Source organism: Phodopus roborovskii, unplaced genomic scaffold, assembly GCF_943737965.1.
Source record: "Phodopus roborovskii unplaced genomic scaffold, PHOROB, whole genome shotgun sequence".
In the NCBI taxonomy this organism is placed as follows: domain Eukaryota; kingdom Metazoa; phylum Chordata; class Mammalia; order Rodentia; family Cricetidae; genus Phodopus; species Phodopus roborovskii.
In genome coordinates, this window is record NW_026126469.1 from 21,627,033 (window position 1) to 21,653,375 (window position 26,343).

At 38.4% G+C, this 26,343-nt stretch overlaps 1 protein-coding gene across 1 annotated transcript in view; it reads left to right on the forward strand.

Annotated features, from left to right (window-relative positions):
• Polq (DNA polymerase theta) overlaps positions 1-26,343 on the forward strand; it is a 91,703-nt gene that overhangs the window by 4,031 nt on the left and 61,329 nt on the right. Inside the window, exons 4-9 of the mRNA XM_051191449.1 lie at positions 297-453; positions 9,422-9,530; positions 12,136-12,355; positions 13,384-13,531; positions 24,177-24,323; positions 25,048-25,260. Of these exons, the coding sequence (XP_051047406.1) occupies positions 297-453; positions 9,422-9,530; positions 12,136-12,355; positions 13,384-13,531; positions 24,177-24,323; positions 25,048-25,260 (994 nt within the window). The remainder of the gene's footprint in view (positions 1-296; positions 454-9,421; positions 9,531-12,135; positions 12,356-13,383; positions 13,532-24,176; positions 24,324-25,047; positions 25,261-26,343) is intronic.

The window sequence follows — 26,343 nt, forward strand, 5'->3', positions numbered from 1 at the left end:
AATTAAACATGTAGGACTTTAATTTTTAATTTCTATAATTGCTATTAGAACTTAGATAATTGAAACATTTATTTCACTATTTTTAACAGAAATATCTGTGCTTAGCTTTGCTAATTCTAAATATATTTTAGCGTATGATTCTATTTTTAGTATGAGTATGTTATTATAAAAGCCACTGGGTCTTGGCCAGAAGTAGCCATCTTTAAATAATTTTGTATATGTACTGGGGTAGAACCCAACTGTAACTCAATAAATTCTAAGTTTTCATCAGTTTCATTTCTTTTTACTTAATTTAGAGTCTGTTTCAGGAAGTAGGAATAAAAGTAGATGGCTACATGGGCAGCACCTCACCTACTGGACGTTTTTCCTCCTTGGACATTGCTGTTTGCACTATTGAGAGAGCCAATGGGCTGGTCAATCGCCTCATTGAGGAAAATAAGATGGATTTGTTAGGTAAGAAAATTATAAAATTAAACAAGTATTTCCTGTTGATGTTTTTGATGGAATGAGATGAAACTGTGATTCCTATATGACCTATATGTTTGTTTTCTGTCATCTATTTTTGGAGGCAAGAATTGGGAACTTCATGTTTAAAGAAAGTATATGTTTTATGTCTTTCTGTTTTTGTTTTACTATCTTGCATTAAAATTTATTTTCACGTTTATTTAATTTTTATGAGTGTGAGTGGCACATGTAGGGAGGTCAGGATAACGTGTGAAGTTGATTCTTTTGGATGTGGGTTCTGGGTATTGACTTGGGTTATCAGGTTTGACAGTAAGTACCTTTACTCATTAAGCCATTTCACTGGCCCCTATTTTGCATCTTTGAACTTTATAAAAGACAGGCTATCCTTGAGCCTTTGTTATTCCTTGTTGCTGCTTTCTTGTCTCAGCTTTACCAGAAAAAGAAAGAAGTGTGTGTGCTGGGGTTGGCCCTACAATTAGTGAATTTATGTGTTCATTATCCTATTTTGGTACTATGGGATCTAGATTAGGACTGGATTCAGAAGCTATCATTCAATAGGAAAATAATAGTCACATAAACTGTTTTTGTGCTTGATACTCTAGACTTTTTTCTTAGTAACTTTCTCTACGCTTAAGAAAAGGTCACTCACTATACAGAAGTAGCAATAGGAAAGCAATTGTAGTAGCAATAGAAGCAGAAAGTCACCGAGAACCCAGTGAACTTAAGAACAACAACAAAGTTGTGGTAGATGAGAAATGGAGGGTAAGAATCAGTGATTAGAAAGGCCTGGTAATACTGCTGAGAGAAATCACAATCCCTTCATATCAAAGTTTTCTCATTACTTGTGGTCTTGGTTGATTTAACTATCTTGAAGATTTTGCTTTGCACATGAGGCAGAACAGATACTTTTAGGAGAATGAAAGTGTGTTGACATGACATACCATATAATATGAATTGGAGATAGCTTACAGACAAGGAAAATTTTTTATGTCATGAGGAAATTGAAAGGTTTTTATGAAATACTGATATTATAAAGCATCAAGTCTTGCAGGATAAATGACACATTAGGTGTTTCTTTATGTGACTGTGAATCAGAAAGAGTCAGAGTAACAAAGGGGACTATGTTCTTAGAGAAAGAAGGGAAGCAGAAATGTAACAAGAAAAATAGAACAGTCTGTAGCTCCACTGCTGGCTCTCTGGTATGTAATACAGGTATTTTAAGGGAGAAGTTTATAGCTATGAATGCCTATATTAAAAAGACCCTGTGACTCTTTTGCCTGCTTGTGGGGACCCTATACCTTCTGGGTGGCCTCATCCAGCCTTGGTGATGGTATGTGTCTGGTCTTATTGTAGCTTGTTATGCCATGTTTGGTTGATGTCCCTGGGAGGCTTGCTCTTGTCCGAAGGGAGACAGGGGGCTAGGGGATGGATCTGGGGAAAAGGAGAGGTGTGGGGGAGTGACTAGAGGGGAGGGGAGGTAGGGGAAACTGTAGTCAGGATATAAAATATGAGAAAAGAATAAAAAAATAAAAATAAATGCAATCCAAAAAAAAAAAAAAAAAAAAAAAACAGCTATCTCAAATAAGTAATCTAACAAGGCACCATAAGGTCTCAGAAGATCAAGGAAAAGCTAAGCTCAAAATAAGTAGATAGGAAACCATGGGCTATTAAAAAAAAAAAAAAAATTCAGCGCTGGGTAGACATACTTTGTAGCACAATAAATAAAAGACCCAGAGTCAGATATTGGGGTTCACGCTTCTAGCTGAAGATCAGAGAAGCAAAGCAGTCAAGCCAGTAGATCTTACCTCTACCCTGAAATGGCAATCTTGTCTCCATGAATCTTTAGAGGCAGCCATATCACTCCTGTCTCCACATCCCCAATGCTGGGATTAAAGGTGTGAGCTCTGATACTCTTCACTCTTGTGTAGGTCAAGGTGGCCTTGAACTCAAAGAGATCCATCTTCCTATTTTCTGATACCTGGGATTGAGGGAATGTGCCACTACTGCCTAGTTTCTATAGCTGATTATTATGGCGGCTTTGCTATTTTGATCTCCAGTGGCTTTAATAAATCATAAACAATATATCATCACAATACTTCTTATAAGTTATGATTAGGGAGCCCCCAGAGGCACCCAAACAATGTAGGCTCTTGGCATTCTTCATGGTCATCCATTAGAACTAGTTGATAGGATCCTATTGTTGAAGATGTTATATACCACTGTTACAAGATATAAAGAAATCAAACTGGAACTTTGCTGGAAGCTTCTCCTGCTGGTTAGCTTTCATAATGCTGGAAGATACCATGTAGGCTGCTGGAAGAGGAAAGGCACCATTAGTTTTACTAACTGTGAAACCTACAAATTATAATTCTAAACTGCAGAGAAAGATATATCCACAGCTGTGATAGTGGCACGAATGTTATTGAGGGTAAACAACTGCTCTTTGTGGGACATTTAGGCCTGCTCTGTAGGAGGGAATTCAACCTGGCACTGTAAATCCAGTTAAAAAAACCCATGACTAGGGAGGTCCTAGATCCTAGGAGAGAACTTGTGACTGTTACTTAGCTAAGTTGTCATTGTGTCCAACTATTTTCCATACATTTGTGTTTATACCGATAGGTTAAAGCTATTTTTAACCTTAATTAGAGCAGTTTCTGTGTGCAGTGACTATGGTTACTCAAGGTACTGAGAATAAGGGATGGTTGAGGGCTTAGCCATACACAGGATATTTCAAGAAACATTTTGGAAGAGGGGTTGAAAAGAATCAAGAGCTATTTCCTGGGTATGACACAGTAATTGAAAACATGAAATCACATCAGGTATGATTGCCTGGGTCTGCAGAAGATGGGGATTCTTTCAATAGTCAGTCATAGATGGGGGAGGGACTCATGGATCCCTACGTCTCCCTGCTGGGCTATTTACTTCAGATGGATTCTGGAGGAGGGACAGTCATTGTCTTCTGCTAGGTACCCACTGGTGAGCCCACCAGGGACCACTGACTAGTTCCAAACCTAAACTCAGTGGGTCACAAAACAAAAAGACATGGGCATGGGAAAGGGGAAGGGATTGAGGGATGGTAAGACAGGGTAGGGTAAGTGCAATTAAAATGGATTAGATATATATGCAATTGTTAACAAATCAACAATGAAAAAAATTCAGTAGATAGAAATAATAAAAAAGTAATGAAATGGAGAGTGTAAGTGTAGTATATAGGATCAAGGAAGCCAAGAGTTCTTTGAGAATATAAGCAAGATTAATAAACTTTAAACCAAATTAACCAAAGAACGAGAAACAGATTAATAAATTAGAGATGAAAAGGGCATATTATAACAGATTCCATTGAATACCCAAGTGTTATTAGGAACTATTTTTTAAGATTATATTTCAATAAGTTGGAATATCTGGACTTAATTGATAAGTATTTGGATATATATGGCCTTGCTAAATTGAGTCAGGATATAGAAACCAAAAGAGGTTTGTTATGTTGCTGAGTGCCCCGACCCACGGGGCAGTCAATGACAAACTGGGAAACACCTAGAAGGGAAAGGGGCAAGGGCTACAAAGAATGGACATCAAGACAGTATTCTGATCAAGCTGACAACTTTTATTTTCTTGGGGGAGGCTTATAAAGGAACATGGGCAGGATGTGAACAGGTTTTGCATGTAGCCAGGGCATGGGCATTGGCACATAGGCAGAGTGAGAAGGTCAGTGGAAGGAATTCTCTAAAGTGTTTAGCTAACCAATAATTGGCTGTAAATTGCAACAGGAGAGATAGCCCTGAGCTATTCTTTAACTGGCTGTGAAACCACAAGCCTGTACCTTGGAATGTTCTGCTGAACATTCTGCTTATTTCTTAAGAGGCAGTAATTTTCTATTTCAGAGACATGAGGTTGTGAGGATAGTGATGGTCCTCAACAGCAGAGTATATGGTCAATTTTAGAGAAGGTTCCATGTGGAACTGAGAAGAAGGTATAATATTCCTTTGTGTTTGGATGGAATGTTCTATAGATAGGTGTCTGTTAAACCCAATTGGGACATAACTTTGGTTACTTCTTTTCTTTGTTATGTTTCTGCCTATGGTTCTGCCTAGTGGTGAGAGTGGGGTGTTGAAGACTCCCACTATGAGTATGTGAGGTTTTATGTGAGATTTGAGTTTAAGTAATGTTTCTTTTACAAATGTGGGTGCCTTTGTATTTGGGGCATAAATGTTCAGAATTGAGACTTTGTACTGATGGATTTCTCCTGTGATGAATGTGAATAGATATTAGATAACTACACCTGCTTGCTTCTTGGTTCCATTTGATTGGAAGATCTTTTCCCAACGCTTTATTTACCCTGAGGTAGTCTTTGAAGCTTAGATGTGTTTCTTGTATGCAGAAGAAGGATGGGTTCTGTCTTCGTATCCATTCTGTTAGCCTGTGCCTTTTTATAGGCGAGTTAAGACCATTAATATTGAGGGAAAGTAAGGACCACTGATTGTTAATTCTTGTTTGTTTTAGATTTGTTGTTGGCAGTGGTATTGTGAGTGTATTTGTCTTGCTTTTTCTTTTGGGTTCTGGTAGAGTGGGATTATCTATTGCCTCTGTCTTTGTGAATATAGTTAACTTCCTTAGGTTGGAGTTTTCCTTCCAGAACTTTCTGTAGGGCTGGATTTGTGGATATGTATTGTGATAATCTGGCTTTGTCATGGAATATCTTGTTTTCTCCATCTATAGTGATTGAGAGTTTTGCTGAATGTAGTAGCCTGGCCTGGCATCTGTGGACTCTTAGTGTTTGTAGAACATTCAGGATCTTCTGTCTTCCATGGAGAAGTCAGGTGTAATTTTGATAGGTCTGCCTTTACATTTTACCTGGCCTTATTTCCTTGCTGCCTTTAATATTCTTTTTTTATTCTGTATGATGTTAGGTGTTTTGATTATTATGTAGTGAGGGAACAACAACTTCTTCCAGTCTATTTGGTGTTCGGTATGCTTCTTGTATTTTCATAGGCATGTCGCCCTTCTTTAGATTGGGAAAGTTTTCTTCAATGGTTTTGTTATGTTTTCTGAACCTTTGAGCTGGGCTTCTTCACCTTCTTCTATGGCTGTTATTCTTAGGTTTGTCCTTTCCACAGTGCCCCACATGTCCTGGATGTTTTGTGTTATGGATTTGTTGGATTTATGATTTTCTTTGATTGATGAATCTATTTCTCTCTTCAGTCTCTTGTATTCTGTTGGTTATGCTTGCATCTATAGTTCCTGATTGTTTACTCAGTTTTTCTATTTCCAGCATTCCCTCAGTTTGTGTTTTCTTTATTGTCTCTATTTCAATTTTCAGGTCTTGAACTGTTTGAATTGTTTCCTTCATCTGTTTGTTGTTTCTTGTTTTTCCTTGCTTTCTTTAAGAACTTTGTACATTTCTTGCATTTTTTTGGCTTGATCTTTTACTATATTTCTTCTAGTTTTTTTGTTTGTTTTTTTCTTCCATTTCTTTAAGGGATTTTCTCATCAGCTTTGAGGGCCTCTATCATTTTAATGAAGTTATTTTTTAGGCCATTCTCTTCTGCTTCATCTACTTTGGTGTGTTCAGGTCCAGTTGTTGTAGAGTTCCTAGATTCTGGTGGTGTCATACTGATTTTTCTATTGTTTTGTGTTTTCTTGTATTGCCATCTTCCCATTCCTTCTTCCAGTGGGTGCAGGTGGAATCTCTCTCTCCCCTGTTCTCCCTGTAGGTGTAGGTGGGTCAGGAGTTTGATGTCAGTAACTCTGGATGATCTGAGCTCTCTAGGAGGCCTCTCAAGCAGAGGCCACAGCAGGGCCAATGATGTGGGGAAGGCAGGCTCCAGATGGTCTCAAGCACTCAGCAGAAGGCAGGTGAATGAGCCCCAAAGGTCAAGTGAGGCCCTGTGTGGAGGGGCCGGTGCTGACCCAGGAAGTTCTAAGGAGAGGGTAGGGATATTGGACCTGACCCCTGGCCAAACATTCACACTGAGCAGTGGACCCAGCTGAGCCAATGATGAGGGGAAGGCAGGCTCTGGATGGTGGAGAGTCTGGAGTGCCAGGACTGGACCACTCAGGCCAAAGGCATATGGGGGTGTTAAGATGCGGAGCTGACCCAGGGAGTTCCAGGAAAGGATGTGGGGGGCGGGGGGAGGGATTCAGCCTGGGCTGGTTCCAGACTCACCTCAGGCAGAAGGCAGGCAAAGCAGCCCAAAGATCTGGTGAGGGCAGGCTCCAGATGGTCCTGTGTGGAGGGGTGGGCCCAGTATGCGCAGAGCAAGGAGAGGGTGAGGGTGTTGGACCTGCACCCTGGCCAAATACCCCGAGCAGTGGGCCCAGCAGGGCCAAGGGTGAAGGAAAGACAGGCTCTGGATGGTGGATGGTCTGGAGTGCCATTTAGTGTTATACTAAATGCTGAAAGTATCTCTAAAACCAGGAACATGACAAAAGGGTCCACTCCATACCCTTGTGAAGAATTGTGCCTGAATTTTTAATAGAGCAATAAGGCAAGAGAAAGAAAAAGGATGCAAGTAGAAATGGAAAAGTCAAATTATTTCTGTCAACAGGTTACACTTAAAAGACTAATGATGCTACTGGAAATTCTTAGAAGCTATGCATGCTACATTGAAGTAGCAGGATATAAAATGAGTGTATACAAGAAGGTGGTTTTATGGCATACCGAGAGTGACATACTAAAATCAGACAGTCTTACCTATGTGTAGGTATGACTCAATGCCAAAACTTAGGAATAAACCCAACTAAGGAAGGGAGATAAAGGATCTTTACATGAGTACACTGAAGAAAGAGAAAATCCATGTTTCTGGATTGGCAGAATTAATATTGCTAAAATAGTCATATTGCTGAAAGCGATTTACAGACTTAATGCAGTTCTCATCAAATTTCCTTTATAGAATTAGGAAAAATAAAATTCTAAAACTCATATAGAAACACAATCTTGAACAAAGAGACTCAATAAGTATACCTTTCCGATTTCATGTTATATTACAGAGCCACAGCAATAAAAATAGCACAGTACTAGCCAAAAGACAGATGTGAAGAACAATGGAATAGAATAGAGCATCCAGAAATAGAGTATCCAGAAATAAACCCATGCAGCTCTAGTCATCCAGTGTAAAATGCTATATTGGAGGGGAAAAAAAGTTTTTTTACAAGCACTACTGGGAAAATTGGATATCCACATAAAGGTTAGTGAAACTAGATCTTTATTTCTTATCTTGCACAAAAATCAATTTGAAATGAAATCCAAAGTGTAAGACTTGAAGCTACTAGGGGACTATATAGGGAATGTCATAAAGATAAAGATAAAGATGTTCTGAATAGGATTCTGATAGTTCAGGAAAAGGAGAACTGACAAGATTACATCAAGTAAAAAAAAACAAAAAACAAAAAAAAAAAAAAAAAAAACAAAAAACAAAAAACAAAAAACTGCTATGCAAAGTATGCAATTCCCAGTGTGAAGAAATGGCCTGTAAAATGGGAGAAAAGTATTTGCCAGTTATGTATGTACTAGGAGATTAAAACCAAGAATATACACAGGATTCAAAAAAATTAAAAAACAGAATAGTTTAACCAATAAATGGGTGAATGAACTGAACAATGAATGAATGGGTAAAGAATAAAATGAAGCCACAAAGTCATGTTTTCAGGCAAATGGATGGAATTGTAATTATTTTTACAAAAGTTAGTTGACTCAAGACAAATCTATCTTTTCTGTCATGAAACAAATGTTAAAGGAACCGTTTGGGCAAAATAAAGGGACAAGTATGAGGGGATATGGGATAACAAGTTAACAAAGGGGTAAATATGCTAAGTACTGTATTTGTTATGGTTTGTTGGTTCTAGAGTAACAGAATTTACAGAATAAATATAAATATATAGAAAGAGGGTTTATTAGAATGACTTACAGGCTAAGTTCAGCTAATCCAACAATGGCTGCCTATAAACAGAATATCCAAGAATCCAGTAGTTGTTCAGTCCATAAGGCTGGATGTCTCAGTTGGTCTTCTGTAGAATCCTGAAGTGGAAGGCTCTAATGCCTTTGAAGGAATGGACTTACTCTCAAGGTGAAGGAAGGCAAGCAGGCCGAGAGGGAAGCTCCCTTCTTCCTGTCCTTGTATAGCGTTCCAGCAGAAGGTGTGGCCCAGATTGAAGGTGTGTCTTCCAGCTTCAAATTCTAGATTAAAGACATAGCTTTCTATTTGAAAGATCAGGATTAAAAGTGGATCTTTCTACTTGGAATTAAGCAAAAATCCCTCATAGGTGTGCCCTCCATTTTTCAGGTTCAGTCAAGTTGAAAACCAAGAATAGCCATCACAAGTTCATTTCATGTGCTAGTTGGTTTTCTCAACTTGACACAAACCTAGATATATCTGGGAAGTAGGACTCTCAGTTAAGGAAATGCTGCTATCATGAAAGGAAACCGGTAAGGGCATTTTCTTGACTGATAATTGATGTGAAGGGCCCAGCTCAGTGTGGGCAATGCTATTCCTAAGCAGGTATAACAAAGCAAACTGAGCAAGCCAGGAAGCAGTACTCCTCTGTGGTCTCTGCTCTAGTTCCTGCTTCATGGTTCTTGCCTTGAGTTCCTTCCTGGCCTCATTCAGTGATCAGGAAGTATAAGCCAAATAAACCCTTCCCTCCCTAAATTACTTTTCATCATGGCATTTATCACAACAATAGAAAGAACATTAAGATACTGGGTTTGATTTTTTTTGTTAGCCCTGAGTAAAATATTTGCAATTAGAATATGTCAATAGGATTGCTTAAGATCCTCCTTAAACATTCTGGAAAAGAATTGACCATTATACAGAACCTGGCCTTTCCTTTATTCTGGAACTTTGCATTACTTGCAGGATTTTACTATGATAGTTATTTGCCATTGGCTGTGGGCTTCTGAGTCTTAAAATTCTTAGAACTGTGCAGTTTTGTAAAAGATCAATCTGGAAAATCCTTCTAGGAATGGTGGTTGTGGATGAATTACACATGCTGGGGGACTCCCACCGAGGATATCTTCTGGAACTTTTACTGACCAAGATTTGCTATGTTACTCGGAAATCAACATCGTGGTAAGTATTTAAATTACTGATTTCTTGGTATTTGGTATGTGAAAAAAATGTTGAGAAAGAATCTATCCAGCTGAAAAAATAAGATGTACAGGAGTGTAGAACCTTTTTTATTTAAACAAATTCATGGATAGTAGTTTTGTTTTGTTCCAAAACAGTATTTCTCAATGTGTGGGTCACAACCAGCCACTGGGGGTTGAACAACCCTTTCACAGGGTTTGGCTAATCAGTTACATTAGACTCATAACATTAGCAAAATTACATTTATGAAGTAGCAACGAAAACAATTTTAATGGTTGGAGGTAACCACAACATGAGGAACTGTATTAAAGGGACACAGCATTAGGAAGATTAAGAACTGTTGCTCTAAAAGAAGTACTTAACTGATTTTAGACTACTTTCAAACATTTAAACATTTCTCACTAGTCATCTTGACCAAAATGACAAGACCATGATAGAATTAGAACTAGAAAGACAATTAGCTTTATGTTCTTTCTCATAACTTGTATCCATCACCTGCACTCAGTCCTGACTAATCTAATATTTAGCCTTTCTGATTTGCTGTTCTATATATTATACTATACCTATGTTTACATTTGTTTTCATACATATATATATATATATATTATTTTGGCTAGATTATATATATGAGGAAGGATGTGTTTCTCTTTCTGAGATTGTATGATCTGATCTTGTTAAGAATATACATTCAAAGACTGTATAGTTTTATGATTTCATTTTTCTTTATAGCTGAATAGTATTCATATGTGTGTACATCAGGTTTTTATTATACATTCAGCTGTTGATGGACAAATAGGTTTATTTCATTTTTTGTTATGTGAATAAAGCATCAATAAACATGGGAATGCAAATCCCGATGGTAGGGATATGGAGTTTTCTGGGTGTATGCTCAGGAGCGAAATAGAGAGATCATAAGGTAATTCGATTTTTAACTTTTTGAGAAATCTTTGAATTGATTTCCACAATGGCTATACCTCCACTAATAGTGTATCATCTCTAATCTTTGTTGTGTCTCCTGTATTTGTTGTCAGATTTGTTGATTAGAGCTATTCTGAGTGAGGTGTTGTGCTTTCCCAAAGTAGTTTTAACTTTTATTTCTTTAGTGGTTAGGGAAATTTAATACCTTAAAAATAGTTATTGGCCATTTATGGTTTTTTTTTTTTTTTGATAACTATCCATTCATTTGCTCATTGTTGATGTTAATTGGTAGTTTTATTTCCCTGGTGTCTAATTTCTGCAGTTCTTTGTAAACCCAGGATATTAGCCCCTTGTCTGTAGTGTAGCTGGTGAAGATTTGCTCACATTTTGTGGGCTCTGTGCTCTGATTGTTTTCTTTGCTGTGAAGAAACTTTATTGTCATGCAACCCCTCCTGTGATTCTTGGGGTCAGTTATTGGTGTGCTATTCAAAAATTCCATACCAGACACACACTTTAGTCCCAGGACTTGGCAGAGGCAGTATCTTTAACTTGAGGGCTGCCTGATTTACATCCAGGCCAGCCAAGAAAACATAAAGGATATTCAAGATATTTGGGTAGGCAAAAATCTTTTTATGTTTGTTTGTTTTGTTTGAGACAGGGTCTTGCTATATAGCCTTGGCTGGCCTTGAACTTGCTATATAGATCAGGTTGGCCTTGAACTCACAGAGGTTCACCTGCCTCTGCCTCCTGAGTGCTGGGATAAAAATTTGCTTTAGGTTTCAAATTAAGGCAGTTGATCCATTTTGAATTGATATTTGTGCAATTTTTGTGTATTGATTTCTTGCTATGAGAAATTAAGATTTCTTTTATATTTTCAACTCATCCATACCCAGTTTCCTCCCATCCTATTCACTCACCATCTTCCCATTCTCCCAAATAGGATTCTAATTTTTCTTAGATCATTATTCAGTGTTACAGTGATATGGCATTGTTAATTCAGCTATTGTACATTGTGATTGTTTTGACCTTTTGAAAAGCCTATTTTTCTTATGCTATTAAATATCTTTATTGTTTGATGACTTGGTTTACTGTATACTCTGCTATATATGTAACCCTACCAAGTACAAGAAAAACATAACTATAAAATGTCTACAAGTTTGGAAATTAAATAATACATTTTACACTAATCTCTGTGTCAAACATGTAAAAAAATGTTATATCAGACTAAGAAAAACAACCCAGTGTATTAGTGACATGATTAAATAGATATTTGCAAGAGAGATTCCAAATGGTCTGATATATGAAATGGCACAAAGTGTCATTAATAAGTTAGAGAAATTACTTCTCCAAATAAGTATTGCTATAGTCTCTCCATAGTGTTTATTATTAAAATGATCGACAATGCAGTTGTCAGATGGTGACAAGATTGTGGAACAGTAGAACACACAAATTGTGGAAATGATACTTTGGTATAGTCTCCCTGGGAAACAGCTTTGTATCACTCATTACATTTGAATATCTGTGATCTAGTAATTTTATCCCCAGATCTGTACTTTAAAGACATGTTTGCATTTGTGTACCAAAGGCCATTACCAAGAACATCATTAGCAGTACTATGTGTTACTTTCTGCATATTTCCTAAAGTAATTTTTATTTGTTTTTTTTCCAGCCAGACTGATTCAGCCAGTGCTCTGTGTAATGCTGTGCAGATTGTTGGCATGAGTGCTACTCTTCCTAATTTGCAGCTCGTAGCTTCCTGGTTGAATGCTGAACTTTATCATACTGACTTTCGCCCTGTACCACTTTTGGAATCAATAAAAATAGGGAATTCCATATATGACTCTTCAATGAAGCTTGTGAGAGAATTTCAGCCTGTGCTTCAAGTGAAGGTGAATCATTGCTGTTATATCTCCACTGTTAGTGCCTTCGAGTTTTCTACCAAGTTGTTAATTTTCAGTTGTATAATTAGAGGTTGCATAGTAGCTGAATGTATATTATGTATCTGTTGGAATTAATATTAAGCTAATCAGTTTAAACTTAAGCAATTAATGAGAATAGTGAGAAAGAGAATGTAGTATGCTTTTAACTCAAATGACATCATATGATATATATATGTATATATATATATATATAGAGAGAGAGAGAGAGAGAGAGAGAGAGATTTTTTTGTATTCAATCCTATGGCCTAATTTATCTTAAACACTCACATGAAATACTGACATTTGTTGAAATTAGATCTACTATATAGAAAGTATGTTAAATGAGATTATTGTTTTGAGAGTCCAGATAGACCTTCCTCTGTGAAGAGGTACACAAAATGGTTGATGTTCAGTCATTAAACCTCTTTGAACCTTCTATCTTTATAAGGTAGAGAATAATACTTGGTTTTGGTAAGAATTCAGTAGGAGTGTGTGTGTGTGTGTGTGTGTGTGTGTGTAGCACTTGTAGTTGATAAATGAAAGCTACTCTCTGATACCCTGCACACATTGACATTCTTGCAGCATGGAGGGACTTTCATAAGGCATTTACACAAAGTCTTTGCTGTGCTTGAAAAGTATGCTTTCCATTGAGATAATGTGTCTCCTCCTTCACATCTGAGCTCACTCATTTTCTCAGAGCCTTCTTTAGGTCTTTTCAAATCTATGAGACTAAACCATTACAAATATTTCTCTTTAGCACATCATGTGGTGGTTTAGTTCCTTACTGTCTGTGTTCCTTTTATTCACTGCTGTATCTCCCATACCTGAGGTTAGAGCTTAAATAAACATGAGTTGAATGCGTAGAAAATTTTCTTTTGATCCATCATTAATGAAGTTTATTTTTATGATGCCTTTGAGTAAAAAAATGTAGAATTTTGACCCTATGTGAAAATATTTTAAAGGTGTGACTGCTGTAGCTATTTCTCTTTCTTTTTTAGGGAGATGAAGATCATATTGTTAGTTTATGTTATGAGACAGTTTGTGATAACCATTCAGTATTACTCTTTTGTCCGTCAAAAAAATGGTGTGAAAAGATAGCAGATATCATTGCCCGAGAATTTTATAATCTGCATCATCAACCTGAGAGTAAGTGACAGGTGGAAGCAAAGCCTCCATCCTTGCTGTATTTGACGATAGTACTGGTGGTGATAGTAACAAAGTGCGTCTCTGTTCTGTCACTGTCACTGTGTGTAAACTGGATATTCTTGCCGAGGCTGCTTTTGTTGCTCTAATCCTTTTCTGTCCTCTTCATAGTTAATGTGTACATATACTCAGGCTAATTGTCTTCTGATTTTTAGAGTACTATGTATATGTGTATAGGTTCTTAATTTTGGATGTATGGGCTTTGAGAGGTTCTACCTCTGGAGTCCCTAAATTGTATGCAGAATTACACATGCATAGACCTTTTTCCTGGAGAAAGTGACTATGTCTTTCTTTAATGTCCAGAGGTATGACTCTAAAAAGAATCATACATACATATACATGTAGATAAGATCAGCTTTAGCGTTGCATATTTTGTGCATAATATAATGCTTCATTTCAAGTGTATAATTTGATGATTTTTAATGTATATATCTGCTATTATATTATTATATTCACCTACTATAATCACCTATAGACTGTTTCTACTACTTTGAAATGTGCTCTTTTGCTGCCGGTTTCCTACCTCTGTTAACAGCTACAGACAACAGTTGACATTCTTTTTCTCACTTCAGATTGCTATGCTTTTTAAAAAATTGTCGTGTAAGTGATGTAACAGATTATGTGTATCTTTTGTAAATATTTTTTTTCACAAAGCATGATGTTTTTGAGGTTCAAGGTATTGCATTAGTAAATTTGTTCAATTTAAATACTATGTACTGCAATAACTATTACTATGTATTTTTACTGGTTGTAGGATGAACCTTGTTTGTGGCCTCAGTATTTCTCCTAGCATATGATCATGTGGGATCTTGGCTCATTCTGACATCTGAGCTCTCTTAAAGCTGTTTCTGTTCTGTGTCTTTGCTCCTGTGATGAGGTCTTACTTTCTTTCATGACTCTCTTTCTCTCTCTCTCTCTCTTTTTTTTTTTTTTTTATTGTTGAATTCTGGACCTCAACTCTGAATATTGTTTCCTTTATCTGTCCTCTCTTTTTTTTATCTTATTCTTTCTAGGAAATTTTACAAAATAGTTGATTGTATCTAGAATATTCATGTTAAAGTATCTGTTGAAAGGGTTAGCTTTATGAAATTTAGTTTGTGTATTTTGTATTCAGCTGTTCGTGCCCACCCCTTCTCTCCCTGCCACCCCTTCTTGTGTCTTAAGACTGAGTTACTTCGAAATAAATGTTTTCATATAATGAGCTATTATCACTGAAGTTTTCTAAAGCCTGAGGCCATTGTTTTTGCAGTGGAGTTCTAGAACTACAACAGACCAGATCCAGTCATAGGATATTAGGGTATTTTGTTACTTCTTTTTGCCAGTGATTGGCGTCATGAGGATAGGCAGTCAGAATTTCAGCCTCATAACAAGTAAACGTTTCTGAAGTTTCTACTGACTACTGTCTGGTCCAGTACTGTGTTTTCAATGTATTATCTCTTCCAAGGCCATCTTGTGGTGCTGTCTGTACCATGCTAAAGTATATGCTTACACGGTTCCATGACAGTGGATCCTTTCTCCTTAAAGATCAGAGTCTTCACCATGTTCCTTTGAGTTTTGTTATTTTGATTTGTAGTAGTGGTTTCTAAATGCAGTGTTTGGATTGGAGTCTGGTCTGGTCTGTTTATTTTCTCCATAAAAATAGAGTAGCATATTTTTTTTTTTATAAACTGTAGTTTAAAATTTGAATCATCTTACTGATTTTATTTATTTATTTATTTATTTATTTATTTATTTATTTTTATTTAATTTTATATAACAAAGTCCAATTAAATGAAAACAAACATTTATACACAATATTTGGGAATTTGGGCGTCGTTCTTTCCAAACTACTTCCTGCTGGTAAGGGGCGCTGTCTTGGGGGATTCGAAGAAGATTCAGATATCCTAGCTGTAGTCTGTAGGGCTGTTTTGTCCAGCTGTTTGGAATGTAGGATCAGCTTGTACTCTGTTTCAGGCGGTCTGGCGTGATCAAACCACATTAGTCTGGAAGGAATCCACATCTTTTCATTTTCTGTGGAAACAAAAATAGAAATACTTTTCCCCAGTAACTTATTCTTCAACTTAAATTTTGGAGTCAAAGTTTTTTTTTTTTTTTTTTTTTTTTTTTTTTAAATTTATTATTTTACATGTCGATCCCAGTTCCCTCTCCCTTCCTCCCTCCCTCCCTCCCCTCCAGCCCTCCCTCCCTCCTTCCCTCCCTTTTGCCCTCTCTGCCCTCTCCCATGCACTCTAAACACCCTCCCCTCCCAACCCCCCACCACAATACCATATGTAGGGGAATGCCATCCAGTTGGGGTCATGTGGATCTGACAGGTCCTGTGAAGTAGGGACTAGGGCTTCTCTCCTATCTCTAGAATAAGGCAGTTATCCCTCCATGGGGGATATGTTTGCAAAGTCCTTTTGTGCACCAGGGATACATCCTGGCTCCACTGTCTGAGGTCTCTTAGACTGCTCAGTCCTTCTGGCTGAGACCCATATTCAGGGGGCCCGAGTCAGTCCCCTGTTGGCTTCCCAGCTATCAGTCTAGTGGCCCTTAGCTCCTCCTTGTTCAGGTAAGCTGTCTCTATGTACTTCTACCGCATGGTCTTGTCCTCTCCATCTGCTTCTGGGTTCTAGTTCGACTCAGTGTTTATGTATGGGTGTTTGCTCCTGTTTTCAACAGGCATTAGTTGAGGACTCCATGGAGAAGTTAGTTGTTGATCTCACTCTCCGGGAAGGGCATTTATGATAGCCTTGCCACGGGAGCTGAGATTGTTAGTTGGGAGCAGTCTTGTAGTTCCCTCGACCTTTCTTTGTGTTCAACTTTATCTTCAAACCAATATTGGCTCCCTCTTTTATGTTCTCTCTCTCTGTCTCTGTCTCTGTTCTCTCTCTCTCTCTCTTTCCTATTTTCCATTCCTAACCAGGCTCAATCCTCCTGGTCGCACATGCCTTCCTCTCCTCCCTCTCATTTTCTCCTACTTCTCTCTCCATTAGCTGTCCTCCCCCACTTTACCTGAGGTCTGGGGGACTTGTCCCTTCCCAGTTCTGTGAGGGACTTTATATGAATCTCTTAGAATACAACTTGTATCCTAGTTCCTCTGGTGTTGTGAATTATAGGCTGGTGATCATTTGATCTAGTTCTAAAATCCATATATGAGTGAGTACATACTGTGTTTCTCTTTTTGTGACTGGGTTACCTCATTCAGGATGGTTTCTTCAAGTGCCATCCACTTGCCTGCGAATTTCAAGATACCATTATTTTTTTCTGCAGAGTAGTATTCCATTGTGTAGATGTGCCACATCTTCATTAACCATTCTTCAATTGAGGGGCATCTAGGTTGCTTCCAGGTTCTTTCTATTACAAATAGTGCTGCTATGAACATAGTTGAACAGATGGCTTTGTTGCATTGATGTGAATCCTTTGGGTATATGCCTAAGAGGGGGATTGCCGGGTCCTGTGGTAAACTAATTCCCATTTTCCTGAGGAACCGCCATACTGATCTCCAAAATGGCTGTATGAGTTTGCACTCCCACCAGCAGTGGAGGAGTGTTCCACTTTCTCCACATCCTCTCCAACATAAGTCATCACTGGTGTTTCTAATTTTAGCCATTCTGGCAGGGGTAAGATGGTATCTCAAAGTTGTTTTGATTTGCATTTCCCTGATAGCTAAGGATGTGGAGCATTTTCTTAAGTGTCTTTCAGCCTTTTTGATTTCCTCCATTGAGAATTCTTTCTTCAGTTCTGTACCCCATGTTTTAATAGGGTTATTTGGTGTTTTGTTGACTAGTTTCTTGAGTTCTTTGTATATTTTGGAGATCAGCCCTTTGTCGGATATAGGATTAGTGAAAATCTTTTCCCAGTCAGTGGGCTGCCGTTTGGTCTTGTCAACTGTGTCCTTTGCCTTACAGAAGCTTCTAAGTTTGAAGAGGTCCCATTTATTAATTGTTTCTTTCAGTGTCTGTGCCCCTGGAGTTATGTTCAAGAAGCGGTCTCCTATACCAATTTGTTCAAGGGTACCTCCTATTTTCTCTTCTAAGAGGTTCAATGTGGCTGGATTGATGTTGAGGTCTTTGATCCATTTGGACTTGAGTTTTGTGCATGGCGACAGACATGGGTCTATCTGCAGTCTTCTACACACCCTCATCCAATTGTGCCAGCACCATTTGTTGAAGATGCTGTCTTTGCCCCATTGTATAATTTTAGCTGTTTTGTCGAAAATCAGGCGTTCATAGGTGCGTGGATTAATATCAGGATTTTCAATTCGATTCCATTGGTCTACCTGTCTATTTTTATGCCAATACCAGGCTGTTTTCAGAACTATAGCTCTGTAGTAGAGCTTAAAGTCAGGAATGGTGATGTCTCCTGAAGTTCTTTTTATTGTATAGGGTTGTTTTGGCTATCCTGGGTCTTTTGTTTTTCCATATAAAGTTGATTATTATCCTTTCAAGGTCGGTGAAGAATTGTGGTGGGATTTTAATGGGGATTGCATTGAATCTGTAGATTGCTTTTGGTAAGATTGCCATTTTTACTATGTTTATTCTACCTAACCAAGAGCATGGGAGGTCTTTCCATTTTCTGATATCTTCTTTAATTTCTTTCTTTAGAGTCACAAAGTTCTTATTATATAGATCTTTTACTTGTTTGGTAAGCATTACACCAAGATATTTTATGTTGCTTGTGGCTATTGTAAAGGGTGATGTTTCTCTGATTTCTTTCTCTGCCTCTTTGTCGTCTGAAAAAAATAGGGCTACTGATTTTTTTGAGTTTATCTTGTATCCTGCTAGTTTGCTGAAGGTGTTTATCAGCTGTAGGAGTTCCCTGGTAGAGTTTATTGGGTCGCTTATGTAAACTATCATATCATCTGCAAATAGAGACAGTTTGACTTCTTCCTTTCCAATTTGGATCCCCTTGATCTCCTTTTGTTGTCTTATAGCATTAGCTAGAACTTCTAGTATGATATTGAAGAGATATGGAGAGAGAGGACAGCCTTGTCTTGTTCCTGATTTTAGAGGAATTGGCTTAAGTTTCGCTCCATTCAGTTTGATGTTGGCAGTTGGTTTGCTGTATATTGCTCTTATTATGTTTAGGTATGTTCCTGTTATCCCTGACCTCTCTAATACCTTTATCATGAAAGGGTGTTGAATTTTATCGAAGGCTTTTTCCGCATCTAGGGAGATAATCATATGGTTTTTCTTTTTCAGTTTGTTTATATGGTGGATCACGTTGATAGATTTTCATATGTTAAACCATCCCTGCAATCCAGGTATGAAGCCTACTTGATCATGGTGGATGATTTCTCTGATGTAGTTTTGAATTCGGTTTGCCATTATTTTATTGAGTATTTTTGCATCGATGTTCATCAGGGATATTGGTCTGTAGTTTTCTTTCTTAGTTGTGTCTTTGTGAGGTTTGGGTACCAAAGTTATTGTGGCCTCATAAAAAGAGTTTGGCAATAAACCTTCTGTTTCTATCTTGTGGAACAGTTTGAGGAGTAGTGCTATTAGTTCTTCCTTGAATGTCTGGTAGAATTCTGCACTGAATCCATCTGGCCCTGGACTTTTTTTCGTTGGAAGGCTTTCGATGACTGCTTCTATTTCATTTCAGGTTATAGGTCTATTTAAGTTGTTTGTCTGTTCTTGATTTAATTTTGGTAAGTGATAGTTATCCAGAAACTTGTCCATTTCCTTTGAATTTTCAATTTTTGTGGAATACAGATTTTCGAAGTATGACCTGAAAATTGTCTGGATTTCTTCTGTGTCTGTTGTTATGTTCCCCATTTCGTTTCTGATTTTGTTAATTTGCATGTTCTGTCTCTGCTTTTTCGTTAATTTGGATAAAGGTTTATCTATCTTGTTGATTTTCTCAAAAAACCAACTCTTTGTTGCATTGATTTTTTGTATTGTTTTCCTAGTTTCTATTTTGTTGATTTCAGCCCTCAAGTTGATTATTTCCTGGCGTCTGCTCCTGCGGGTGAATTCGCTTCTCTCTGTTCTAAGGTTTTCAGTTGGGCTGTTAATTCATTTATGTGACTATCCTCTGTTTTCTTCATATGGGCACTTAGTGCAATGAACTTCCCTCGTAGCACTGCTTTCAAGGTGTCCCATAAGTTCAGGTATGTTGTATCCTCATTCTCATTGAATATTAGAAAGTCTTTAATTTCTTTCTTTATTTCTTCTTTGACCCAGGAGTGGTGCAATTGCACATTGTTAAGTTTCCATGAGTTTGCAGGTGTTCTGCTATGTGTGTTGTTGTTGAATTCCAATTTTAAAGCATGGTGGTCTGATAAGATACAGGGGACTATTCCTATTCTCTTGTATCTGTTGAGGTTTGTTATGTCTCCTAGTATGTGGTCGAGTTTAGAAGGTTCCATGTGGAGCAGAGAAGAAGGTATATTCTTTTGTCTTTGGATGGAATGTTCTATAGATGTCTGTTAGCCCCAGTTGAGACATAACTTCTGTTAATTCTTTTGTTTCTTTGTTGAGTTTCTGATTTGTGGTCCTGTCTAGTGTTGAGAGTGGTGTATTGAAGTCTCCCACTATAAGTGTGTGAGGTTTTATATGAGCTTTGAGTTTTAGTAGTGTTTCTTTTACGTATGTGGGTGACTTTGTATTAGGGGCATAGATGTTCAGAATTGAGACTTTGTGTTGATGGATTTCTCCTGAGATGAATATGAAATGACCGTCTTCATCTCTTTTGACTAGTTTTGGTTTGAAGTCTAACTTGTTAGATATTAGGATAGCTACGCCTGCTTGCTTCTTATTTCCATTTGATTGGAAAATCTTTTCCCAACCCTTTACCCTGAGGTAATGTCTATCTTTGGAGCTAAGATGTGTTTCTTGTATGCAGCAGAAGGAAGGATTCTGTCTTCGTATCCATTCTGTTAGCCTGTGTCTTTTTATAGGTGAGTTAAGACCATTAATGTTGAGGGTGAGTAAGGTCCATTGATTGTTGATGCTTGTTTGGTTTAGGTTTGTTGTTGGCAGTGGTATTGTGAATATATTTGTTCTGCTTCACCCTAGGTTTCTGGTGTAGTTGGATTATCTGTTGCCTACATTTTTGTGGGCGTAGTTACCTTCCTTGGGTTGGAATTTTCCTTCCAATACTTTCTATAGGGCTGGATTTGTAGATACATATTGGGAAAATCTGGTTTTGTCATTGAATATCTTGTTTTCTCCATCTATAGTGATTGAGAGTTTTGCTGGATATAGTAGCCTAGGCTGGCATCCGTGTTCTCTTAATACTTTTAGAACATCTATCCAGGACCTTCTGGCCTTGAGGGTTTCCATGGAGAAGTCAGGTGTAATTTTGATAGGTCTGCCTTTATATGTTACCTGTCCTTTTTCCTTCGCTGCTCTTAATATTCTTTCTTTATTCTGTATGCTAGGTGTTTTGATTATTATATGTCGAGGGGTCTTTTTTCTTTGGTCCAGCCTATTTGGGGTTCGGTATGCTTCTTGTACTTTCATGGGCATGTCCTTCTTCAGATTTGGAAAGTTTTCCTCGATGATTTTGTTGAATATGTTTTCAGCACCTTTGAGCTGGGCTTCCTCAACTTCCTCTATGCCTATTATTCTTAGGTTTGGCCTTTTCATGGTGTCCCACATTTCCTGGATGTTTTGTGTTAAGGATTTGTTGGATTTATGGTTTTCTTTGGTCGATGAATCTATTTCTTCTAGTTTATCTTCTGCGCCTGAGATTCTCTCTTCCATCTCTTGAATTCTATTGGTTATGCTTGTGTCCGTGGTTTCGGATTTTTTGCCCAGCTTTTCAGTTTCCAGCTTTCCTTCCATTTGTGTTGCCTTTATTTTTTCAATTTCGGTTTTCAAGTCTTGAACCGTTTTCTTCACCTGGTTAATTGTTTTTTCTTGGCTTTCTGTACTATCCTTAAGGAATTTGTTCATTTCTTCCACTTTTTTGTTTGTTTTTTCCTCCATTTCTTTAAGGGATTTTCTCATATCTTCTTTGAGGGCCTCTATCATTTTTATGATGGTGATTTTTAAGTCGTACCCTTCTGCTTCCTCTGCTTTGTTGTTGTGTTCCATTCTAGTTGGTGTAGATTCCCTAGATTCTGGTGGTGTCATGTTTGTCTTTCTGTTGTTAGGTGTTCTCTTGTATTGCCTTCTTCCCATAGTTTCTTCCAGTAGGTGTTGGTGGTGTCTCTTCCCTCTCTCTATGGTCCTTCCCCGATGGGCTTATGTGGATCAAAGATTCAATGTCTGTAGTTCTGTGTGGTCCAAGCTCTCTAGGAGGTTTCTCTGCAGACAGGGATCCAGGGATGGGGTCAAGGATGAGGATCCAGAAGAAGATGCCAGCAGGTACTCACAGTGGTCCTCTGGCCAATAGCTCTGGCCAATGACTGGCAGAAGAGGACGAGGGCTGAGCTTGAACTTGAGAAGGTTTTGCAGGGTAGTGGGATCTCACTGGAAACTGGTGCTCTCCAGCTGAGACCTAGTTCTTTGGCAGGGGCCCGGATTTGGGGGTCAAGGATCTTGCCTGCTGGAACCTGCAGAGATAGGCGGATCTCTGGGCGGGGCCTGGGACTCCAGCAGAGGACTGGAGGCGGGGTCAGGGACCAAGCTGGTGGAAATTACAGGTGGTCCTGCGTGGATAGTCAGGTCTCCTTTGTTCGGAGTTGCTCTGAGAGGTCTCCGAAGTAGGGTGGACTGTTGGCTCCACCCTCTGTCCCAGTGCTCAACCAGAGCAGCAGGACCGTAGGTGGGGTAGGGCACAGGGTAGGGGGGGGGGTATGCTGGAGGTTGGGATGGTTGGGGGTGTATCAGAGCTCCAAGGGTGCTCTCAATGGGGACCGGAGATAGGAGCAGCAGGATCAGGGGCCAATCCAGGGAGTTCAGGCGGGGGAGGGGGGGAAAAGAGGTTGAAGGGGACAGGCAGCCCCAATTGGGCCCAGACTCACCACAATAGCCGGCAGAAGAGGAGGAGGGCTGGGCTGGAACTTGAGAAGGTTTTGCAGGTTAGTGGGATCTCACTGGAAACTGGCGCTCTCCAGCTGAGACCTCCTTCTTTGGCAGGGGCCCGGATTTGGGGGTCAAGGATCTTGCCCGCAGGAACTCTGAGTGGACCCGCAGAGCCATCTTACTGATTTTTTTTAACCTTAAAATGATTTCTTTTGGTTTAAGGAGGTCACTCAGCTGTAAAGTGCTTGTCTTGCAAACACAAAGACATGAGTAGTTTGAGCTCTAGAACCACATTAAAAAACAAAACAAACAAACAAATAAACCCCCCCAAAACAAACAAACAAACAAAACAAAAAAACTTGAGCCAAGGCATAGTTACTGGTGTGTTTGTAATCCCCACACGGGGTGGTGGTGACAGGTGTTGGCCAACCAGCCTTGCTTACTTTGAATGCTCCAGGCTAGTGATGAATCCTCCCTCAAAAAACAGGTAAAATACTCCTGAGGAACAGCACTTGAGGTTGTTTTCTTATCTCTACATGCATGTGCACTCATGTTCACCTTCACACACATGAACGCATGTATACAAACACACACACAACATTTCTTTTGAAATAAATATATTGATAGATAATAGCTTAATATACTTTTATTGTCTTTAGCAAAATAAAACATAGGCAGCCCTGTGTGTATCCTCAGAATTTTAGGAAAAGTTTACCTAAAAATTAAAGCCACACAAAATGTAAGATACACATTAAAATAAGTTTTTAATGAAGCTTTGTAAGTTTAAGAACCTAAAAGTCTGGGCAATTCTTTAAGAAGCTAGAGGTTTTTTTTTTTTTTTTTTCTTAAAGAAGTGACTCTAAAAGTTACATCCCATGTTGGTTATATGTGTGTGACTAATAGCTTAGTGACAGAGGAGCCTGAACGGTTTCCAGAGAGAGCTAGGGTCCTAGGCAGGGCTGAAGTGTAGGTTGGTGGGATACATCTAGAACAAGGATTTTGATATTTAGACTTTGCTTGTGTGTTTCTTACTTTATTGTCACTGTGACAGAAGCAGCTTAAAAGGAAAGCTTTATTCTGGTTCATGGTTTCAGGGGATCCAAGACCATCATGGTGGGAAGATGTGGTGGGAGAAATCATGGAATCAGAAGCAAATTAAGTCAGGCTCCATTTGTCATGGTAGCAAACAGGAAGCAGAGAGTAAGGGCTAGAACCACAGGTGGGCTTGATTCTTAAAGGTGTACCTCCAGAGGCCCACTGTTGTCAGCCAAGGCTCACCTGGTAAAATCTCCATCGTCTCCTAAAATTGCCATCATCTGGGGACCAGAGCCTGCAGGGAGCATTTTATACTCAAACCATAACAAGGGATAATCTGTCCTTTCTCCAGCATGCTCCTTTGATCCCCTCCTTTGAACATCATGTCTGCTTAAAGCTGAGCTTCATAACTTTGGACTACAGTATTAGAACTACCTATGAAGATTTTCAAATTCTTGAGGTCCAAATCAAGTCCCATTTTGGTTGCATCATAGTGTCCTGGGTCAGTGGCTTCTAAAGGTCCATGGATGATGATAGTATGTGGCAGTTTCTGAACTTGATATTTAATTCTGTCATAACTTGTCAGGTAACAGCCAATGAAGCAAAGAGACTTGTACAGTTGGTGATTTATTTATTTATTTGTGTGCTTTTGGCAGGATTAGTAAAACCATCTGAATTTTCACCAGTGAATGTAGACCAAAAGAGCCTTCTGGATGTGATGGATCAGCTAAAACGTTCACCTTCAGGACTAGACTCAGTATTGAAGAACACTGTGCCATGGGGAGTAGCATTTCATCATGCAGGTATTCCTTGTTTGTAATCTTGTATTAAGATGGTTTCATCATAGGCTGGAGACACGACTCTGTGATTAAGAGCATTTGTTGCTCTTGCAAAGGATCTGGGTTTGATTACCAGGATTGTGTGGTGAACTGCCTGTAACTACAGTTCCAGGGGATCTGATGAGCCCTCTTTTGGTCTCTGTGGGCTCCTGTACACGCTGTAATGCACGTATATTCATATGGGTTCACAAACACATAAAATAATAAATATAGAAAATTTAAAAAACCTCACCAGACTTTCACAATGTTTTCATTTTTGTATTTACATGAATTTATCTCTTGTTAATCACGCTTACTATTTGTATATTTCATTTTAAGAAACAGCGGATTAGCCAAACTAGAATAAAACAAACATAGGCTTACTTATCTGAATTGTATAGTTGTTCTAGGTAATGGATATTTTTTCAAGTCTTGGGAAAGTGTATTCTAAAAGTCTTACCTGTCTATAGGTTGTTTCAGCAGAAACCATTAGGTCTACCTAACACACAGACAGTTTTGCTGACCTGTCTAAACATGTCTAACAATGGCAGATTATACTGTTAAGTAGGTAGACTGTGATGGTTTTCATTATAATCTTAACTATTGTATAAAAGCTCTTTGAAGGTTTGTAGCTGACTCTCAAATCTGCTAATACATAGTCGTATAGTGATTCTGTGGTAATCTGTTTTGGGACCTGCATTTTATTTAGGTCTTACTTTTGAGGAGAGAGATATCATCGAAGGAGCCTTTCGTCAAGGTCTTATTCGGGTCTTAGCAGCAACATCTACCCTTTCTTCTGGAGTGAATCTTCCTGCTCGCCGGGTGATCATTCGTACTCCCGTGTTTGGTGGCCAGACTTTAGATATCCTCACTTATAAGCAGATGGTTGGCCGTGCTGGTAGGAAAGGAGTAGACACAATGGGTGAGTTTGGATATGGTTGTCATGGTATTGCTGACAGATAATCTACTTGGGAGTTGACTAGTACCTGGCTATTTCCCATCATGATTATATTTATTGTGCGGTCCATGAATGCCATCTTCTTGGGTTACTTAATATTTATAGTGAATATGATTTTAATTTGTTAACTATTTGTTTTCTCCTGGTAGATGATTAAGAATTTTCTTTTGTGTGTGTCTAGTGAAATGATTCAGTGCTATATAAAACAAGATTTATGATTTATTAGCTAAAAGATTATTTTAATTTCTATGTTACTGACTTTTTTCTCTGCAGTAAGTATGGTGTATGTGGGTGTGAGTGCCCTTGCCCATGCCTGTGCATATTTAGGTCAGAGGTCCACACTGGATATTTTTCTTCATCTTATTTACTTATTTCTTATATTTTATGTATATGTTTCTAATGGGATATGCATATGTGAATAATGGGTATGCATCAGCAAGTAATGATGTTGTTATCAGCAATCCAAACAAAAGTTTTGACTTAAGCAATGAAGTAGTTTTTGAATTAAATATCAAAAAAGAAAAAATTATTTCAGATCTTATTATTCAGTGTAAGACTAATTGCTAAATGGTAGTCAGTATTTACCACTCTTAAAGGTGGTGGGACCTAGGAGATGGATTCTAAAAATGAGACAGACTAAAGTCTCATGCGATAGCCAGCTTTACTTAGAGCATCAGCTAATTTATACTCTGAAGATTAGGAAGAATCACCTGAGTAAAGTGTGCAATCACAAGGACACGCTGCACATGGCAAAAACACGTTTTTTCCATAGAGGCATATATGCATATACCAGTAGCCAGTTGTAATGAATAGTAAACTAACTTCTATCCACTACACCTGGGAAAGGCCCAAAAGCACATTCCAAGAGCAACCTATGCTGTGGAGGAACAGAGATTACAAGACTCTTTTCTTGTTTACTTAGAGTTTCCTCACAAGCATTCAGAATTCCCATCACATGACTCTGCTCTTGTAACATGTTTCAACAGTCAGGACCTCCCATCAACATTTGTCATTTATTTCCTTATGTACACTTTTTTTCTTTGTTTC